A 16,426-nucleotide genomic window follows, 5' to 3' on the forward strand; every position below is an offset into this window, starting at 1 on the left:
GCCCTGTGTGAGGATTCTGGTTCTTGAGCTGCTGTTCATTCAGGTGAGCTCAACTACTGTATATATTACATTACATGTCACTTGTTAGACGCTTTTATCCAAAGCGACTTACATACTCAGTACTGCGGACAATCCCCACAGGAGCAATTTGGGGTGAAGTGTCTTCAGGGACACAACGACATGCTGACTGCAGTGGGGTTTGAACCTGTGCTCCCCTGATCCGAACACCTACGCACAACCCACTGTGACACACGCCTCCATATATGCTTTGTATGGCTCCACATGAAGCTCTGGCCCCTTCCTAATAGTACAATGACATATTTGGAGGGTGGCGGGACTCGCCTCAGTCAAATGAATGGAGAGGGAAAATAACTCTAATTTCGGCTTCCATCTCATTTTACAACTTGTAGGACCTAATAATGTAAATAAGGGTTATTCAAGTCTTCCTACTGGGTATACATATGTATGCTGTGAGAGATAAACGTCTCGTTCCCCGTGTAAGTCCATGGAAAAAGTATGGGACCAATGACATCACAAACTGACACGGAAGCACCATTTGTCCAATGCAATTCCTGGGGGCTTGGTATAGATTAGTCCACAAGGCCCATTTGGCCTTTATAGCACGTCTAATGAGCCCCACTCCTCACTTGAGAATCCAAGGAGATTGAAGTGGCATGAGTGCAGAGTTACAGGGGCTCACATCCCCCACCAGGATAAGGCGGTTATTCTTTGAACAGTATCAATAGATCATTCTCAAAAACAGTGAGAGGGCGATTATGTATGACATTGACAAATAACTGCACATGTAAGCGGCATCGGTAATGTGTTATGTATTATTATTATATCTGCAACCTGAGCTTGAAAGATGATGCTGCCATGCCAAAGTAAACGCAACATTAGGACCCATATTGTTACGTTTTACCTATCACAAACACTTACATTTCAAAGTATGCTTTCAAAATGGATGCAGCTCCCTAAAGTAGAACACGACATGCAGCAGAACATGTTGGTGTATTTGAAGATTGAACAGAGACTTTCATTAATTTACCTCAAACAACACTTTATTTTCTGCTAAAGTGGCCGGCGGAGTGGACAGACTTAGACAGATTAGATGCAACTTTATTGATCACTGTTGCTTAAGTGGGGTCACCGCAACAAAGAAAGGGCAGTACATCATAGAAGCAGAAGATAATAACTAATAAAAACTCAATTACAAAGATAGTGTGTAACGAATAAAGCGTGAGTGTTTTCATCAGCATGAGGTAGAAGATACTATAGAGCAGGGGTGTCAAACTCAAGGCCCGGGGGCCACATTCGGCCCGCGACTTTATTTTATGTGGCCCCACAAGAGCTTACAAAGAATATAATATGTTTATTATACGGTTACATGCTACAGAAGCACGTTGCCCATAAACTACATGTCCCACAATGCATCTCAAATATGACTTTTTTCTCAGAATTTGCCTTTTTTTCTTCAAAATATGCATTTTTTCATAGAATTCCTTTTTCTCAGAATTAGATTTTTATTTCAAAATGTCACTTCTATTTCTTTTTTCTCCAGAATTTGGTTTTTCTTTTTAAATAATTTTGGGACATACGCACTGAAAAGACTTGCAATTATTTGCCCTAGACTTCTGCTTTCAGACGTAGTTAATTATGAAGTTATTACCCTATCCGATGATAATCCAATGCAGAGGCAATGATGTAATATAATACATTATTTTATATATATGATATATTTATATATAGTCTTAAAGTTACAACCGGCCCTTTGAGTGCAACCATAATGCTGATGTGGCCCGCGATGAAATTGAGTTTGACACCCCTGCTATAGAGGCTCACATGGACAGCACACGTGTGTAAGATCCACAGGGACGTAGCGATGAGTCAGCATGTGTCAGTGGCAAAAGTAGGGATTACAGCTTGGAAATGCAGGATGATCCTCGCACTTCAGAAGCTCACAGCACAGACATCTCTCTTCCTGCTGATAGGAAGTTTATTCTAAAGAACATCCAGTCTCATGTTCATCCTCTCTTCTGAATACAACTCAACGTACTGTATATCCTGTTGTTTTCATGCGGGCTCCGAGGGATGGACGGCACTCTCCGATTTTTCACAATTAGTCTTTCAGCTGCTTCTTAAATTGAGTTTTTAGAAATGCTCTGCAGTCATGGCAGGGTGATAGGATGCTCCTTGGAGACTTTAGCCAGACTACAAATGTGAAATTCATAGACTGCCTTAAAGGTCAGCTGGAAGTTTCAGTGTCAATTACCACCAAAAGTCACGGGGTCTCAAGAGAGTCACTCTGTTTTCTGAAACACAATACTCGGTATAATTTGACCAGTAGATCCTTGCAATTAACCTTGGAGTAATCCTTATGAAGAATGTTAATGAACTGACTGTCTGTCAATTGTAATGAGGATGTAGAGGTTTCCACATCGACACATTGTAGTTTCTTCACATCCGACTCATTAGGACCAGAATCGGGCTCTTTCGCCTTTGCCCTCTTTGTGCGCTCTACATTACTGGTTCATTATACTGAAGACCAACTCATCAGAAGAAAGGGGAATATGAAACTCTCCACAGATAATGGGCATCGACCAGGGGCGTCCAACGTTTTTTCACAGAGGGCCACATACAGAAATATATACGAAGGGCTGGGCCACTCACTACAGGTATATAACCTCATAAATTAAAATTAATCAAATGTAGGTCAAGGATGCTTGTGAGTGTTGGCAGCTCATCCCTTAAAACAGAAGCCTCAGATTGATTATAATAAGGAGAAATAGGAAGGGCGTGTTATGTAAATAAGTCATTGGGCTTTTTTCTTATCAACTAGGATATGTTAGAAAATGTTTCCAACTTTAATTGACTGCATTATTTGAAAAGCGGTCTTATTAACGCATGAATACTACCGTGTAATATTTGTACATTTATATTTAAGAAGTCCAATATAAGAAAAGCACAAGTTTAATTTGTGGGCCGTATTCCATTATACTTTTTGAATTTGCTGAGGGCCGATTCAAAATGGTCCGCGGGTCGCATTTGGACACCCCTGGCAACGAGCCTGACTTAAAGTACAGCCCTTCCGTCAAACAGATGTGAAAATATGGGTCCAATGTAGGGCTGAATGATTAATCGATTTCAAATCGAAATTTGAAATGATGCAATTATCAAATCGCAAAGCCTGCGATTTCAAAAATCCCACATTTTATTATTCTTGTGTGTCAGTCATCCACACCAATCAGAAGTGATGTGCTCCACATGTACCAGCCATTGTTAACCAATCAGAAGTGCTGTGCTCCACATGTGCCAGCCATTGTTAACCAATCAGAAGTGGCCCATGATAGAAGGTGATTGACAGATTGATCCAATCACCTGCCAAGTATCTTTGAAAGTGCCTGCCCTTTCCAAATGGCTTCCAATGGAGTTTTAGATGGTTTGGTGAAACAAACCATCTGAGTCAGGTTAGTGAGGCTCCATCACATGTTTCTATTACAGGGTGAATCTGAAACTGAAGCTTGACTTTAAAGCAACCCAACGGAAGTTTCATGTAACTTTAGTTCTTTCACTCGTAGCTCGGGCTGCGGGGGTGCTAGAGACGGGAGCACGTTGATGCGACCTTCCTAGTCGGAGATATGGCCGCATTTTACAATAAACTTCCGTCGGGTCGCTTAAAAACAAATATCGCAAATCTAAATCGCAATCGCAATATCTGTCAAATCGCAATTAGATTATTTCCCAAATCGTGCAGCCCTAGTCCGATGTGGGTGACGAATAAATGTGAAGCACGGACGACTAGACAATAAACATGTAAGATCAGTGCTGCAGTTTCTGGTCTGTAAAGGTTAGATTGCAAAGAACAAGGCAGTGAGACAGCGCTAGAATAATGACTTGTCTTTCCGGGTGGCTCTGGCTGTGAGATAGTCATCCAATAATCGGAAGGTCAATGGTTTGATTCCCAGCCCCCACATACAATATGTAAATGTACCTTGGGCAAGATGGTTAAACCCAAATTGCTTACATTGTGAATGTACGTCTCCCTGAGCAGTATGTCAGCCCCAACCTCTGTATGGATGTGTGTGCATGCTGAATGTATTTATAAAAGCACTTTGAGGTGCTGTGAAGACTGGAATGACACAATATAAAGTATACATAAGATCATAGGTTTCTATGGGATGACAATTCAAAGCTAAAATAAGCCAATGGTTGACATTTTCTTTTTTGTTTTCAAGAATCTTTCGGGCTTTAATTAATATGTATAGAGGTTTAAAAAGATATAGTGAATCAAAGTATTGTCGCGCAGAAGGTAAAAGGGGTTAAACACAGAAGGTGCTGTCAGTGGTTCATTTAAAGAGGGAAGGTCATAATGAGAATCCAAATATCCATTTCCATCTGTCAGTATATAATGGCTGTCAGATCCATACATTGATCAAATGCACATTAATACCAATGTGTTTTTGATAGTATTTATTGATTAGTGGAAGAAAAGGTCTTTAGGGAATTATCAGAATCCCTAGTGTTCACCCTGAAGGGGAGTGTCAGTCTCTGGTTTGAGTGACAGCAGCTCGTAGTGTTGCTCCGGAGGGATTAGAGACACGTTGGGTTCATGTTTGTAAGTCAGATAAGAATGGATTTTTAGCAGGAACACTAATGCGAGTTGTTGTTCCAGGCCGATGGCTGTTGTGTGCATTCGATGTCCATATGATAGAACAATGAGGCTTCTGCTTTGTGCACTATTTAATCGGCTTTTTAAGGTCTCAATCTTTGTAAACGGATAACAGATGCTATCTTTGCACATTGTTTCTGAGTTTTTACCCACATGAAAGCAGGAGTAGCACAAATGCTTGAAAGCGCTGATTTGTAACAGCAGACAGGAAAAGGGAAAAGGATGAGATAGACTTGTAACGAAGGGTCATGCACCTACTGCAGTGGACTTCGTTATAAACAAAAAAAGGTGTATTTTATAGTTGAAGCAGCATCTTACCATTCACTTGAAGCGTGTGGATCTGAAAGAGTTGCTCGTAGCCATCAGCATGACAGGTATAGTTCCCGATGTGGGTCGTGGTCGCCTTGGTGAAGTACAGTGATCCATCGTCCCCAAAGTCCTACCAAGAGAGAGAAAGAGAAACGTCTTAATGACTTACAGATCGTTTTAGTGGTCTTCACAGTGCAGCAGTGAGGTTAGAAGGCATGGACATCTGGAAATGAACGGTGTGCAGATGAGAAGGTAAACATGTTTCATAGCAAAGACAATGAAAAACATTACAATAGTCCAACACGGCACGTTGTGGAATAATGTTCATCAATCAAAGTCATACGCTAACGCTATTTGGTGCCATGTAAGACAAATGAGAACCGTTGAAGTCACAAAATTCTTTTCTGAAATGTGTGATTGTTTACTATCAGAGGACACTGATCTAATGGAGGGACCGAGGTTATAATTGATTAGCATGGAAGTTACACAAGGTCAGCTGCTTATAGAAAACAGGGCCAGATAGTGCCATCGTGTATCGTATCATGTCACTGTCCCCATTTTCATTAACATGTGTCACAAATACACAAAACTTTGGTTCTCATGTGGCCTTTTTAAAGCAAATCAAAAGATGGTATTACACCAAAACCTACGATGTCCATGATGTGAACGTGTGCAGAGACAAGCTAAATACAAGCTTCATTCATGCTGTGATGGTGAAGTGAGTTAACACAAAGGAGAAGGTGAATACGTTCTGCGGGTGTAGCTCAGAAGGAAGCTCCTGACGCTAATGAGTGCTGGTGAGAGGAATCCGTCTGACAGAGAGCGAATGTGCGCCAACTTTTTAGGATCGCACTGCAGTAAAAACCATCCTGGCAAATCATTGTACCGGTAATTACTTTTGGACATGTTATAGTGTTATCTTGATGTTATTCTCATGGGAAGTCATCAAGAAGGTGTTGATTGTTTCAGATAACGAGTCCTCCTATTCTGTTGTATAAGAAGTACACATGTGAAATGCTTACTTCTACCGAGAAACTTTAGAATAACATAATATGTTTCACCTTCTAACTTAAAACGAGTGGGCTGAAAGCAGCGTCCTACATGGCTCTAATACAGAGAATGTGGGGAATACACCTTTTGAGATAACTAAAGAACACAGCATTGGTCGTGATGACAATTTAGTTTTAGTTCTAAGCAATGTACAATAAGATACTTCAAACCTTTGGATGGACTTCGTTTTCAGTGTAGGGTAGTATTAATTTGTTTTCACTTTCCATGCATTTTTTGTATGTAGACTTCTCTTCCACACTTGAGAGAGGCTTCATTTTATTTTCCTTTAAGCCCAATTGCTTTAATTGTATCCCTATTTATAGATGGATGTATTATATTGTTTTATAATATAATTCTAATAGATTTCTGGTAAGTTTCTACAGGAGTTGTTGCAAAAATAGGGCAATTTCATAGGAACATAGCTATCCCTGCCTTATGTGTGATCAATGTATGCTTTCACTCTTGAGTAACTGAGAAAGGTTACTCAACTTGTATACATACTAGCTTAGTTAAGAGTAAAACACTTAAAGGTGGGGTAGGTACGTTTGAGAAACCGGCTCAAGATCGCTCGAATTTGAAAATACACAACCGGAGAAAATCTGCCACTTCCTTACAGAGCCCCTCCTACAACACACACGAACGCGCACATGACCAATGAGGGTACGAGATCAGTTTGTGCCCCGATGGAAGGCTGACAGGCAGGTAGGCCATCCAGTTATTTTAGCCGGCCCGGCTAAACGGATTGGATGTACTTTTTACAGTATTACGGCTTCTACAGATGACATTTTTTTATGGATTTTTTGTCAAAGCACTTAAAGGTGGGGTAGGTAAGTTTCAGGCCCGGCTAAACGGATTGGACGGCCTACCTGCCTGTCAGCCTTCCATCGGGGCACAAACTTATCTCGTGCCCTCATTGGTCATGTGCGCGTTCGTGTGTGTTGGAGGAGGGGCTCTGTAAGGAAGTGGCAGATTTTCCGGTTGTGTATTTTCAAATTCTAGCGATCTCGAGCCGGTTTCTCAAACTTACCTATCCCACCTTTAAGAAATGTATATTATTTTCCTTTTTCTAAAATGTTGTTTTACTCTTACATTGGCCTCGGTATGGTTATCACAATTCAATGTTACAGCACACTTAATACTCAGAGCAGATAAAGCAATATTCAGATACAGAGTGTCCCTGCATTTCAAATACAGTGCGTACCTTCCTTAGTATATCAAGTGATTATATTATAAATCTCCATGGACACAACAATAACTGCGCCTGTGCTCACAACTATAGGTTGTCCCCACTTTTAAATGCACGGCAGATATCCAGGAGTGATCTCGCTCCAGCACTCTGCCTTCATTAGTCTTCGTCAATGCCCACTAACACGATGAAGGCCAAGTGCAAAAACGTGTCCATTCCTGATCACTGCCATGCATAGGAAATCATTCCTTAATGTGGCGACCCTTTGCTCTGAAGCATGACAGAGTGTCCGCCCTGTGCTCCACGTTGCTTATAAGTGAAAACAGCTTTCTTATATTAAAAAGACTCAGGCCTAATTACCAGTCCTAAGTCAGGAGAGCTCATCAAAGAAAAACTGAATGTTCTCATTAAAGGCCGTTGAACACTTTGATCACATCTTTGCTTTCTGTTTACATCTTTTCATTCAGCTTGTTTTTAAATATCTGTCGACAGGTGCGGAGCCCTCCGTCGTGTTGACAGGAACATGCTGTGTCTATCAGTTCGTCCCGGTGTGCTCTAACCTGAGAGCTCGGTAACGGCTCGAGCTGAGTGAAGCATCAGAGCTTCACAATATGAGGGGAAATCGATGGTGCGTTTCTGGCCCCTTGGGCTGAGAGCATATTGTGTCACCTTCTTAAATGAAAAATGAATGGGGGTAGAAATGAAAGTCGGAGGGTGGAACGAGCCACGGCGGGGGCTGTCGACATGATTCCTCCACCTCACCTCACCACCCGTGCTTTAGCTATATCAGCAGCACTCTGCAGAGGGAGCAGGCCGGTGTAGCAGAAACTCAGAGGGAAGGGAGACAAGGGCGGGTAGAGGTGGATTTACAAATAGCTATAGCCCTCAAGAAACTATAATTAATAAAGCTGTCGGTGCCGGGTCAACTGAAAGGACACTAAAGAGCCACCTCAGAGTGCAGCTACAGTGACGAGGCATTTCAGAACATAGCCTCTGTAGAACGGCCCTTTTAAACTTTGTGACAGAAGTGGAGTGAAAATACCCTTCGCAGTGAGAGAAACATGTTTCCTTAAAAATGAAGTATACCGAGGTAACAAAGCATGACAGAGGGGTTTGACATTATAAGTCAGGTTGACACAAACGACAAAAGTCATTTTCTCTCCCTGGTTTCTGGTATTCAACCGCACTCAGCATTTCGCATGCAACACATTCTAATGGAGGAATGCAATGTGTGGTGCTCACAGCTTTAAAGAAATTGCATTTAAAGATTCAGCCGCATGTTTTGTCAGGAAATGATGTGTCCCATTACTCTGCCTGAATCATTCACAGCCCCCACTGTCACCCACACAGACTACTTACCAATGTAACAGTCCCACCAGAACGTGTTCACAGTGTTTACGTATTGCTCACAGTATTATGGATATATGCATGCTGTGAGCATCACCAACACGATGCTGTGTACATGAACGAGCCACACTATTGCACTGGGTTACATGTTCCTCCACTGTTTGCCAAGCGGTTTAGGAAATGATTTGGTATCATTGGAACATGTCAGTCGTGAAGGAGATTGAATATGTTGCGTGCCACAGAGATCTGATTGGTGTTTTCCACAAGATGTGTTGACCATAACTAAAATGCACATATATTAAGCAGGCCTCGTCCTTCCTCCGTTCGGTTTAGCATGTGTTGGATGAACAGTATGCAGCCACTGTGGAAACATGAGATGTTCAATTGATGTGATGTACTCAGCGTGTGCCTTTCTGATAACAGCGTCATGCATCGGGTGTGTTCTTTGTGAATGGAAAATGAATTAAAGAGTGAAGCGATGTCAGTCGGCTGTGAAGAAAAACCAAATACACCCTACCTGGGACGGGATCTGTTGGGGAGTAAAACAGAGGTCAAACATTAGGAAGGATAGTTCATTAAAAGCTGAAGAAATATAGATTTTAAAGCAGAAAGGTCACAGCGGTGTTGCTGTTGTTGCACAATTGCATGATGTTCGAGACAAAGCTGAACGTAGATCTATTGTCAGGATAGTACAGAATATAAGTAGTACATAATAATCCACGAGTTTGGTTCTTAGCTCCTGATCAACATGATTAATTCAACAAGGACTAACACAATACAACCTCTTGATTGAAGTTGTAGATATAATAAAAGAGGACAATGTGTTATCGACCATATTATAATGTCTCGTTTTCACAGCTTTATTCACAACAAAACCCTCTAGAAATGGCAAAGAACGACTTTGAGTATAAAACACGATGGCATTTATCAAGACCATACCGTATGCGGAAATTAATAAAATGATGCTACTACTACTGTACTATTATCATGTATATCCACGCAATTTAAAGATAATGTTACGTTCACTGAAACATAATTGCAGATAAAAACAAATATTCCAAAGGATAAGATAAGAAAGGAGAAATAAAGATTAAGCCGTGTTTATATGTATGCCTGTTGAGGGAATAGTTTTTTAAATAAATGCTCTAACTTTTAATATTGCCATTTTTAGGACAGTGTCCACGATGTTGGTCCTTCATAAGAAAAAAATAAATCAATAAAGGCACAACAAGTTGACTGACTAGTGAAAATGATGACAAAAAGTAGCCGCTTAAAACAAAACACACACACATACACACTCTCTCTCTCTCTTTGGCCACTCAGGGAGGATTGAAATACTGACAGACTTGGATGACGATGCAACAGCAACTTCACGGAAATACGGTAAGCTGCTTTGTCAAAATTTCGAGAGGCTCTCTTGAACTCCAGGAAACAAGCGCACCACTGGGATTAATGTGCGCATCACTAAGTCTGGATGTCCACGGCAAAAATAACCACGTTTTTAAAATAGGAAGGTCTATCAAGATCAGGCTGCATACAGCTCCCATGTGTACTCACAGGAATATTACTCTAATTAAGGCTGGCAGTGGATGCTCACAAATATTAACAGCCTGCAATTATACAGAAAGTGTCTGCGAGGCAATTGAGAATTAGTCTGTGGATGCCAGGTGCGGGCGAACCACTCTCCTCTCTGGAAGGGATGACAATGATTGACTGGAAGTCTGAGAGCCAAAAATACATCTGGATTAAGTCTGCGTGCAGCGAATGCTCCGTTGGTAATTTCTCTCTGTGCTGCGTGGCTTGCACACAGCTTCCTGACGAGCCACAGGAGACCTATGCTGAATCATGCTGGTGCCGTGTGGGGTTCTGGAGGTAATCTGTGCCCGAGCAGAGGTTGTAAACTCAGGCTTTGCTAGACACCAACAACAATAAATGTAATCTGACAATGGCAGACCTCCAGGGTCAAAGTGCAGCACGTTCTCTCAGATTGAGGAGATGGATTAGTCCCTGTAGTAGTTTAACACAGCCTCACTCCATGAAAATGCACTGGCATGTACCCAGCATGCCCTCTTGCACCGCAGAGAGAGGGATGGTAATGTTATGCAACAACATCGAATCCATATGCGGATCCTGAGGGTACTAAAGTGGTTCGGGGTTAATTAAAATGCAAAGTTAGTTGCATCCTTCTCTCTGCTCTGTCTCCATCTTTGATGTATAACTTGTGCTATGGGTTCAGTGGAAAGAAATCAAATGTGGATGTTTTCTCCCGGTTGTTCCAAACCACAAAAGGCCCAGCTTTGATACCAACACAGCATGTTTTATTTCCTCTAAATAAAAGGAGAGCAAAGTAAGTCTGTATGACTCCACAGAGAAAGTGTTAATACAAAAGGATGAATGGTTCTATATGCTTTCACGAGTCCAAGTATACATTACAGTACATGTCACTTGTTAGACGCTTTTATCCAATCCTCACAGGAGCAATTTGGGGTGAAGTGTCTTGCCCAGGGACACAACGGGGTTTGAACCTGTGACCTCCTGATCCCAGCACCAAGGCTCTATCCAAGGCGCCACATGCCTCCATAAAGGAACTTAACACAAAGTGTCTTTAGCTACAATAGATGTTCTGAACAGCATGTGTCGGCAGAAGCTTTCATCCTTGAGCTGACATTTGAATTAAAACACACCCGAGCAAGATTTGATGTTAGACACCGTGAAACTGATGACTGTGTGAAGCAGACAGAGACCACCCCTGAACTCCGCTTTGTGTTTTCAGGCAAAATCAAGAGATGAAACACAAGCTCGATGTATCGAATCTGCAACAACAAAAAACCCGTCAAACAGTTTTCGAGGAGTGGAATAGAAAGATAGATCAAAGCGTGTGTTGACCTTACAAGACCTCACATCCGTCTTTTCCTCCGAGAAATCCTCCATAAGATATTCAGAGCGTCTTCAGAAAATAATCAGACTTTTTTTTTTTTTTTTTCTCACACCCAGCACTTGTATTCATCTTTTCCGACTACTTGGAAGCAGTCAAAATATATTATATAAATAAATGACTGAAAAATGGTAGGAAAGCTACCAGAAATGACTCAATGGCTTGGACGCCGCCCTTTAAGGGAATCACCATCAACCAGAGGCACTGGTTTAGAGCCCGTTGATGGTGCCAAGGATGACTGGCGACAGCTGGGCGCCTCTTACTCATTTGAAGGGTCATCAACATTTAATGTTACATTAGTGGCTTCACTGGGTCTCCCTTTATCTACTGCGACAGTGTTGACTTAATTATGCAGAGCAGTATCACACTCATCTTGGTCAGCAGTGACACACAGAGAGCATAAAGGGGTGAGGGGACGGAGAGGTCTGCCTTCGCTGCACCTCTCCACGTTAAGTGCCCCTGCTCCGTTTGATGTGGATGGAAGTGACACACGGGGCTGTGCATGCAGATTAAAGCAGAGAAAGACACACATCGTCGTTCACAGAGTTGTAGAAGTAGGTCCCTCCTCTAGGGCTGAACCCCCCCCCCCCCCTTTCATCTGCTTTCATTTCTTGAAATCCCTGTCCCTCCGAGCCGTCTCTAAACCCCAAGAACACAAACTGACATCCTGGATTACCGTCAGACCCACAATACACAAGCCCGGCGCCAACAGTCAAATAAAAAGTGGTGACAATCTGAGCCACTGCCAAAGGAATAAAGAATACATATGCTGGGAGAGAAATATAGGGAGATATAATGTGAACTGTTCAGCTCTCGCTCCGTCGTTAAGAGTTAATGATGCGTCCCAACATGAACACACAATAATAACACTGTATTTGTTCGAACCATTCCACTTTGAATCCCATGATGTGCCTTCATATAGAATGTATCCGTGCATCCTACACATTCACTTATCTACCCGTGGATCTATCTATAAACGATACAATCAGGGGGCCCGATGCCGGCTCTTACATTGATGTCTGCCAGGTTCAGGGAGGTCAGATATTGATGGTTTCTCTTCCACAGTATGGGAGGCCTGCGCTCTCCTGCGATGGCACACGTCAACACGGCGCTCTGGCCGACGGTTACTGTGGTGACGCTCACTTTCTGGTCATCGGGCAGGGTGAGCAGGTACACATCTGTTGAGAGGAGAAACAAAACACAATGTCAGACGGTTCGGCTTAAGGACACGGACTCTGGGAAAAGTGAAAGTGAAACTGTACAAATTTTAACACGACTTAGTAATAAGCTGTGCTCTGTTGCTTGAAACAGCTCATAATTCATAGAAATAAACCCACTGAGAAGCTTTACAATGCAATCAGTTGCATGTTCCTCCTAATGAAGCCTGAAAGCATGAATACAGAACAAAACACAGTCTCTGAGCCAGCACACATATTGCAATTTGCAACGTAATGGGAAGGAATTCAGGTAAATGTTCTGCATATAGTTTGCATAATTTATGTAATAGCGCTATCGTGGAAGTTATACTTTCTTTAGTGTGTCTCTCTGAGGACCCTTGGTTCACCACCACACATAAACCGTATTGTTTAGCTAGCAGTAAAGCAGAAGCACTATCTGGAGGCACTAACGCTGGTCTGAGGTCTGCTGAAACCTCATCGGCAGTACGCCGCTTTGTATCGAGAAGTTGGAATAGTTTAAAACAAGCTGGGCTCTTCACATTGTTGTAAAAGCCCAGAAGTGCATTATTTGTGATGAAAGTAACATGCATACAAATGCCTGCACTGCCAGAGAGGCTCTCCACGGAGAAACGTAGCCCTCGACCTCGACCATTTCCAATTTGGCATTTCAGCAATACCTCAAAAGAAATGCTTCTTGTAATGATGAGATGAGCTTTTGGATCTTTGGATGATTTATACTTATTACTGAGAGAAAACATTGCCACAAATAAAATCCAGGGTTGGTTCGTTAGAGGTTAGCGCGGCTATGGCTGCCTTGTGTGTTTTGATGAGACTACAGTGTACACTTCTGTGGTATTATGCAACGCCGCCCGTGTGAGAAAATGCCTTTTAATCTTTCTCTTGGGTAATGAGCAAAAGGAAACAGAGACTCGATGTGTTCTGCTCCTGAGGGCATGAAATACAAAACCTAATGAAAGAGCCAGACCCAGTGTTCGCTCGCCACAGCCCGGAGAATCTGGATGAGATCACCTTTAATTACAGCGTAACCCTGGTGGGCCGGTACCGACGGCTTCTGAATGCTTCTTTAAACGTCTCACTCACGTCTGATGCTTGGTCCTCTTGTTGTGTGAACTCTACAGGCCTGATAGATCCAGGCCAATCACTCGGAGCCGTGAGACGACTAATATTCTTTTCAGCGAGAGCTCCGAGTTAAGTCTTTTAATCCCTCATTTGGCCCAATGAAACCCTGCTTAAACCCGGGCAAATCACTGCCAGGATTACATCAAAATTAGAGGATTAATAACAGCCGTTTCTTCGGAGTGGAGTACAACTCGAAATGTGGATGACTATACTGTTAGTGGACAGTTGATCCAACTCGATAGTTTGTCTTGATGTTGAGTTGCTGTAAAGAAATCCATGAGTTTAACTGTTTTGATTTGATTACATAAACTGGTGGATTAAAACCAAACAACCAAATAATCCTGATGAAAATCTGATTTAAAAACTATTTACAGCATAGTGCTAGAAAAGTACGGATTGTAATCAGCAGCTCATTCACAGTTTTGTTTTATATGTGCATGTTCCATGTCTCTCAGTTTTATGATTACACCTTAATATAAGAAATAATACTGTATTCTGTGATACAGAATGTCATCCTGCAGGACACATAATCAAGGTGTTAACGGCTTTTGCAAACGCTGTTACTTTTAAAATACATTTAGTATTTATTTGCATAAATATGTATTTAGGTATCACTTTTTTTTGTGAAAACCCAGAAGGCCACATAACAGGAACAACTGAAAGCAGCTGCGGCTGTGTGGACCAAAACACCTTACACTGTAATGCAACAATTATGACCTCAAGAAGCGAACAGTGTTGCTCCTGCGACAGATTTGACAGAAGTTGAACATCATCATCTCCATGAAGTCGGTGTATATTGCCGAGCTATTGCATCAGATTGTGTCATATGTTACAAGTGTTCATGTTGCTATGCCGACTACCATTTGCACATTGAAATATCAAATAGCTTTGAATGATTTGATACTCCTTTTTAGCTTGAGTGATGCACCTTTTTTGTTGAGAATAATCAAATCAAATTTCAAAATGTAATTCTGCACAACAAGTAAAGGGCCGATGTCATGCTTTTCCGGTTATCACCCGTCCCCTTGTGTGTTATGAAGGTCTGCATGTAAACGGTCTGCAGTCACAAACCCTCACAGTACACCCTGTAGCGAGTAAAACTCTAACACAGGGAAGACCCGTCTGTGCTGCCCCAGAACGCCTCGTTGGACATTCCTCTTTTTCCATTGTTTGCTTCCTGGGTTCTGTGACGTGTGAACACCCAGATCAACAACAAAAGACCGGATTGGCCCAAATGGACCAATCCGCGGAGCACCTCACACACCAGGATCCCTTGGCTAACTAACAGGGAGTCCCATTGACTTGCATAGAGCTCCCTGAACGCTGGCAATAGACGAGTTGGGATCGCGGAGAAATGCTCTCCGCAGACCCGTTCTCACAGCGTTATAAACCTTTTCTCTCTCAACATCAAGCCACACTTATTGTTTTTACTTCGGCTGTGAGTGTGTGTGTGTGTGCTCAGGATGAGTTTCGCTTGTTCTTGCTGTATCGCCGACCCGTAAACCTGTCTGCTCCTCGCAGCAACGAGCCTCGCAACGTCCCGACCAATCAGAGCACACTAGGCTCACAGGGAGGGGGGGGGGGGCAGGAGCTCCAACAAGCCGTTTAGGACACAGAGTGAATACACATACTATACAGAGATGCTGTGGGAAACCAATGTGAGTTTGGAAAATTGCACAATTTAAATCTATTCTAGTAGACCTCAACAATGGAATTATGATCAGTAGAAATGGCCGTGATACGGGACCTTTAAAAAACAGCTTAGCAGGTTCAAACATTCAGTAATGAGCCAATCAGTCTTTCTTTTTTTACCGAAAAGCAAACACGAGCCCATTCCTTTAAATGTCTCGTTCATTGATTGATGATACAAAATGTCTTGTGATGGCCTGCACTGAGGGAAATCCTCTTGTCATGAACATAACCCGTGACTGGTATTGATGTATGAAAGGGGGGGGGGGGGGGTTTAAATGGTACATGAAAATAAATAACCGACTTCATAAAGCGACTGAAACATTTCCCCGGGGGACCTCAGAATGTGACCGAGATCATTTGATGGAGCGTGTGTGATCGGTTAAGAGCTGTTTGTATCTAATAAAGAATTGACAACGGCAGACATCAGGGGCGACGTGAGAGCCAGCATGGACAGAGAGGACATGAATGACTGGAAGGAAGATGAAAGACTTCAAGTTTCTGCTTTAACAGGGCATCATCAAACCTACTTTTTTTCAAGGGAGGCTATAGCGGCGCAACTATAATTCAGTTCATGTTGAGCAACCCTTTTCAAAGACGTGTTTACATTGATTGTTTCAGGGTCTAAAGACATGCTACTGTACATAGCTGTGGTTTGATCACATTGACCGTTAAGGCCTCAACAGCCTGAGTCTGCAGCAGAGAACAACAACACATCGCCCTCTTTGAAGCAAGGAGTGGACTAATCAAGCCCAAGCTGTCGAACTGAGGTGAGTAAGTGCTCCTTCCAGAGGGCGCTGAACTAAACACCATCAGACCTTTGGATTCTTTCGTCACAGGCTCACTGAGAGGGCAACATATTGTTTATCATCACAACTTCTAAAGAACTTTGAGGTTATACTTCTGTAGCTGTGGCTCACAGG

At 42.4% G+C, this 16,426-nt stretch overlaps 1 protein-coding gene across 1 annotated transcript in view; it reads right to left on the minus strand.

The window, feature by feature from the left end:
• The window catches only part of fstl5 (follistatin-like 5), a 191,333-nt gene that overhangs the window by 57,532 nt on the left and 117,375 nt on the right, over positions 1–16,426 (minus strand). Inside the window, exons 7-8 of the mRNA XM_034092166.2 lie at positions 12,508–12,674; positions 4,988–5,108 (exon numbers count right to left, since the gene is read on the minus strand). Coding sequence (XP_033948057.1) covers positions 4,988–5,108; positions 12,508–12,674 — 288 coding nt within the window. The remainder of the gene's footprint in view (positions 1–4,987; positions 5,109–12,507; positions 12,675–16,426) is intronic.

This window comes from Pseudochaenichthys georgianus, chromosome 10 (genome assembly GCF_902827115.2).
Source record: "Pseudochaenichthys georgianus chromosome 10, fPseGeo1.2, whole genome shotgun sequence".
In the NCBI taxonomy this organism is placed as follows: domain Eukaryota; kingdom Metazoa; phylum Chordata; class Actinopteri; order Perciformes; family Channichthyidae; genus Pseudochaenichthys; species Pseudochaenichthys georgianus.